The following is a 5542-nucleotide window of genomic DNA, read 5'->3' on the forward strand; positions in this document are numbered from 1 at the left end:
AGAGGTGGTCAGAGCCCCACATCATGGCAAGCTGCCTCCCCCTGGGGCAGCGGGGAGGGGGGCTCCCAGCGCAGGACACCACCCCTGCCCCCAAAGAAGGGGGTACATGGCTGCGGTGACACCGGCCACGGTGCCTCGCCCCCAGCACCTGGTCTGGCAGCAGCCGTGGGGTCCCCGGCCAAAACCAGGGCGGGGAGGGGGGGGGGTCACACAGCAGAGCAGGGAGCGCAGGGGCCAGCCCGGCACGGGACTGGGGACCGGGAACAAGGGACTGGGGACCAGTGCCAGGGCCAGGCAAGACCCGTGGTGGGTGGTGGGCAGAGCACCCGGACGGGCGCAGCCGGGCACGGCTGGGGACCCGTGTCCCAGGGGTGCCGCGGGCAGGGGAGCCGGGGGCGCGTGGCCAGGGGGACGCCGGGGGACGCACCTCGTGCAGGTAGATGGCGTGGAGGCTCATCTCGGCCGAGGCCACCTCGGAGAGCAGCGCCGAGCGGCTCAAGCTGCGCAGCCGCGACTCACTCAGGAGCAGGCTGCGGGCAGAGCTGGTAAGCACCGCGCTGGCACGCGGGACCCCGCCACGACACCCCCTCCCCACCATGACACCCCCTCCCCACGCCCCCGCCGCCTCCATTGCCCCCCCCAGCCTCCCAGCACCAGTCCATGGGGGTGCAGAGCCCCCGGGCCACCCCCAGAGCCCCCAACGGCAGGACCTCTCCTCGGTGAGCGGGCGGTCGCTGTGGCAGCCGGGGCTTTCGGCAGAGGTGCCGCGTGTCCGCCCGGGCAGCGGTGACGCCAGGGAGGCCAGGACGCTGGCGGCGGCGCTGGCGGTGCTGCAGGGCTGGGCGAAGCGCCGGTCCCAGGACACCAGCCCGCTGGCCGAGAGGATGGGCCGGGCCAGGACGCTGGCCAGCAAGCCGTCCGGCTGCGGAGACACAGGTCAGGGTAGCCCCGGCTGGAGACCCCCGTGCCCCCTGCCCCACCGCCCATCCCGCTCACCGCCACTGCCGAGTCGTCGGAGAGGAGGGAAGCGCCCAGCGGCCCCTCGGCCAGGATGCGCTGGGCGGGCGGCGCGGCGGCCGCGTCCTGCTGCACCTTCTCCTTCAGCTGACTGAGGAAGAGCTCGCTCGGCGGCGGCGGCTGCCAGCGTGGGTTGGTGATGGCGAAGTGCATCAGCGACAGCTCCGTCTTCCCATTCTCCGCTTGCTGGTACACAGAGGCCTCCGTCTGCCCGGCCGACAGCCACTGTGGGGCAGGGGGGTGAGCGGGGCCGCCACCTCCGGGACCCCCCCACTCCTGAGACCCCCCCAGCCCCAGGACCCCCCCCACCTGGGGATTGCCGTGGTTGCGGACATCGAGCTGGGCGAAGGAGCAGATGTCGCCCACCCCCACCACCTCCACCGTGAAGTTGCGGAAGAAGTCGACGATGTCCAGGGCACGGGCGGGCAGGGCGAAGATGAGGATGAGGGGGGTGAGGATGGGGCTTAGCAGCTCCTCCAGGATGAAGACCTGCGGGTGATGGGGGTGTCAGGGTGTGTCTGGAGGGAGTCCCACCGCCCACCCGGCCGGCTCTGCCTGCGCTCACCGCCTTGTACTGGAAGAGCTGTGCCATCTCGCTGCGCGTCTCCGACCGGCTGGCGTTGCCCTGCCAGTGGTCGGGCATGTAGTGGACGTGGGCCAGGACGCGCTGCAGCAGCTGCTCCGGGCACCACACCGTGTGCTCGTCGGGGATGAAGGACCTGCGGGCAGGGCAGGCGTTCTACCTCCCGTTCGGCCACCCTGTGGCCCACCATGCCCGCCGCCGGCCCAGCCCAGCACACCCACCTGGCCAGAGTGACCACCAGCCCCAGCAGCGTGATAGCGGTGAGGATGTGCTGCACCGTCAGCACATCCTCGTCGTAGACGGTCAGGACGATGAGCACGGCCAGGATGGAGCCGGCGAAGAAGCCGACGTTCTTGGCCAGCACGGTGAGCAGCGGGCTGGTGAAGGAGTTCATGTACTTGGTGGCCGGTTTGTAGCCGCGGCTCAGCCGCGCCTGCAGCTCGTGGTTGAGCTCGTTGAAGTGGCGCAGGTAGTGGCGGCCGTAGAGGGACCAGCGGCGGGCGCCCAGGCTGCCCGGCTCCCGCTTGATCACCTCGGCGTAGCTGAAGAAGGCGTAGAGGAGCTGCCAGACCAGCACGCAGGGGCAGAGCAGCAGGTTGGCCAGCCCCAGCAACACCATGGCACGTGCCAGGCGCCGGGCCAGCTCCCGCCGGGCGCCCACCCGCTTGCACTGTGGCCGCAGGCTCCACTTGTTCTGGAAGAGGGAGCCGGGCCCCCAGAAGAGGAGCAGCTCCAGGTTGTACTTGAGGCCCTGGGTGAGGAAGACGACGGGGCCGAGCAGCGGCAGGTGGAAGCGGACGGGCAGCAGCGACTTGTTGACCATGGCCACCGTGTAGTTCTTGAAGCGCAGGATGCGGTGGTAGATGTCCAGCTCCGTCAGCTCCTTCTTGTGCACGCACATCTGCTGCCGGCGCTGCAGCGAGATCAGCCGCGCCTGCACCTCCTGCCAGCTGTAGTTGCACAGCCCCTCCTGCACCAACAACACACCGATCAACGTCGGCACGGCACCGCGCTGCCGGCCCCTGCCCAGCCAGCCCGCTCCCTGTGGCCCCGCTCACCGAGGGGATGTTGAGGGCTTTGATGTAGAAGGTGCGGATCTCCCAGTAGCTCAGCAGGCTGCAGAGCACCTTCACCAGCCGGTACAGCCAGAAGACGGCCGCCATCACCAGCAGGAAGATGATCCAGCCGCTGGCCCGGATCCTGGCAGGGGACGCGTGTCAGGCGGGGACCCGGCGGCGCTGGGACACCTGCGTGGCCGTGCCAGCGGCTCCCGGCCCCGCTCCTCACCTCTGGGCGCACTGCGGGGCGGGCAGGACGGCGTCGGGCAGCGTCACCTTGCTGCGGTCAGGGGCTGCTCCCCCGGCGTGGCTGTGGTTGAGCGGCCGGTTGGCGAAGAGGACGTCGTACTCCACGCAGCACAGCAGGAAGGTGGTGAAGGTGACAACGAACAGGAACTGCCTGGGGGTGGCGGAGGATCAGCACGGCCCCTCGCCCCGCAACCGCCCGGCACGGCACGGCGTGGCACGGCACAGTGGGTGGGGGTGGGTGTCCCGCCGGCACTTACACCAGCTCAAAGATATCGGACAGCATCATGCAGGCAAAGCCATTCTTCTGGTGGAAGTGGTAGATGTTGGGGCCGTGTTAAGGAGTGTCTGCCTGTTGTGCCAGACCCCCCCGGACCCCCCTCGGCACCGGGGTTCCCCCCACCCTCCCCGCCGCAGTGCTGGCCGCGGGCAGGGCTGGGCAGCGGCCAGGCAGGGGCCCTGCAAGGATATCTTGGTGAAGAAATTATCCAGGTTCTTGATGTGGTGCCAGGAGTCTGTCGAGGAGAGAAAAACAGCGGGGGCTGAGCTGGGGCTATGGCACGCCACACCCCAGCCCCCCACGCCCCCCATCCATGGGCACCCCTGCCTGGGACCCACGATCCCCCCCACCTGTGACCAGCTGGAGGGCCGTGGGGCGGCCGGTGCCCCCACCCCACAGGCAGCAGGGCTGGGCCTGCCCCCCCTGCCTGCACACCCTGGGCAGGCTGCCCTGCCTCCCCTCCGGTCAAGCCCCCCCAGCCCGCACCCCATGGCAGGGCCAGGACCCCCCAGACCACCCGCTGTGACCCCCCACCCCTCAGGGCAGCAACTGCTCCCCCTCAGCAGCCCGGACCCCCCCGCCCCCGGCAGAGCCTGGACCCCCGCTACCTTGCAGCCCCTCGGTGACATGCACCAGCAGCTCCTCCTCGCCGGGGGGTGAGTCCTCCTCGAAGTCCTCCAGGCGCCGGTACTCCCCCTGAGCCGCCATCGCCCACCACGCCGCCTACCAGGGACCCCCATCGGCACCCGCCGCCGCGACCCAGGGACCCCCGCCTGGCACGGACCCTGGCAGCGGCGGTGCCTGGGGGGACGGAGCCCCCCACCCAGCCCCATGGGCCGCGGGGCAGCCAGAGCCCGGTCGCGGGGCACGGGGATGCCGTGCCGAGCCAGGGCGAGCCGGGCTGAGCTGTCTGCCCCGCGGCCGGGAGCCGGAAATGCCGGCGAGGTCACGCAGAGCCGCCCGCGTGCCCCGAATTCGGGCGACCTGAGCTGGCCTCTCGCGCCGCAGCCACGGCCACGGCCCCGGGCACGGCCACGACACGCAGGCCCGCCGGCTGGATCACCGCCAGTGCCCGGCCATGTCCGCCCCCCGTGGGGCCAGAGCTCCCCGGGGAGAGACCCCTGCCCGGCCCCCCTGAGACCCCCGCTTCACCCCGCGTCTGCCCCTTGGGCCATGCTGTGCTGGCCCCCCACAGTCCGAGTGGAGTGGACCCCCATCCCCATGGAGCCCCCTCCCCACGGACCCCCACCTCACGGAGCCCACCCTGGGGCCAGAGCCATGGGGCAGTGAGCAGCCCAGAGCTGGGGTGTGGGACCGAGCTCAGGGCCAGCTCTTGAGCCCCGGTGGCCTTGTAATTCCCCGGGGACCCCCAGCCATGAGGAAGGACAGGACCCCAACCCCTTTGGGCAGAGCAGGATCCCTGGGCCCTGGGGCAGGAGGGACCCCAAACTCTTGGGACAGGAGCCCCAGCCCCTTCGGGCAACACAGGACCCCAGTTCCCCTGGAGAACTTTGGGACCCCCAACCCCCTGGAGCAGGATGGGATGCCCCCCCCCCCCCGGAGAAGGGCAGCACCCCCGGCCCCCGGGGCAGGATGGGACCCTCAACCCCTTGGGGAAGAACATGCCCCCCCTCCCCTGGGGCCAGGATGGGACCCCTGAACTCTCAGGACAGGACCCCCCTCCTCTCGTGGCAGGACAGGACCCTCAGCCCCTTGGGGAAGGACAGGACCCCCAGCACCCAGGGCAAGACAGGACTCCCACTGCCCTGGGGAAAAACAGGACCCCCCTCTCCTCAGGGCAGGAAGGGACCCCCACCCCCTGGGGAAGGACAAGAGCCCCCACCCCTCAGCACAGGATGGGACCCCTGAACTCTCAGGACAGGATGGGACCCCCACCCCCTGGGGTAGGACGGGACCCCCGCGTCCGGCCCCCGCTGCCCTCCCCTTACCGCCGCCGGCCGATGCTCCCGCAGCCCCGCACGTCACCAGTGTCCCCTCCCGTGGCCGGTGCCAGTGCCCGGCCAGGCCGGCGGCCGCAGGTGGGTGATGCTGTCCAGCCCCACCCTGCCACGGCACTGCCGGGGCCTGACTCACGGCACCGGGGCCGGTGCGGCGAGGCCGCAGGCACGAGGGAGCCCCGGGGCAGTGATTCAGCAGGAGGGACGCGGCCGTGGCCAGCAGAGACCCAGGCACTGCTGGACACACCGTCCCTGTACTGACCCCCGGCCTTGTGCAACTCCCCGTTGGGGACAGAGCCACCGTGTCCCCCAGGATCGGGTGTCCCGGCTGGTGATGCCGGCATGGCCCTTCCCCCACGTGCCCTGCACCGGGTGGCCAAAAATACCCGCGGGGCCGGGG

At 71.3% G+C, this 5542-nt stretch overlaps 2 protein-coding genes across 2 annotated transcripts in view; one reads left to right on the plus strand and one right to left on the minus strand.

Moving 5' to 3' along the window:
• Positions 1-119, plus strand: part of LOC115339292 (BCL-6 corepressor-like protein 1) — a 3220-nt gene extending 3101 nt beyond the window's left edge. Inside the window, exon 5 of the mRNA XM_030009014.1 lies at positions 97-119. Within this exon, the coding sequence (XP_029864874.1) occupies positions 97-119 (23 nt within the window). The remainder of the gene's footprint in view (positions 1-96) is intronic.
• Positions 120-206: 87 nt separating this feature from the next.
• Positions 207-3892, minus strand: ATG9B (autophagy related 9B). Its single transcript, XM_030009015.1, has 11 exons — positions 3793-3892; positions 3308-3419; positions 2888-3058; positions 2659-2800; positions 1822-2570; positions 1583-1736; positions 1327-1506; positions 997-1242; positions 711-922; positions 337-530; positions 207-250 (listed from the first exon to the last, which is right to left on the minus strand). Exons 1-11 carry the CDS (start codon positions 3890-3892, stop codon positions 207-209), a joined length of 2304 nt encoding a protein of 767 aa, XP_029864875.1.
• Between the last annotated feature and the right edge of the window lie 1650 nt (positions 3893-5542).

Source organism: Aquila chrysaetos, chromosome 3 (genome assembly GCF_900496995.4).
Source record: "Aquila chrysaetos chrysaetos chromosome 3, bAquChr1.4, whole genome shotgun sequence".
Classification (NCBI taxonomy): Eukaryota; Metazoa; Chordata; class Aves; order Accipitriformes; family Accipitridae; genus Aquila; species Aquila chrysaetos.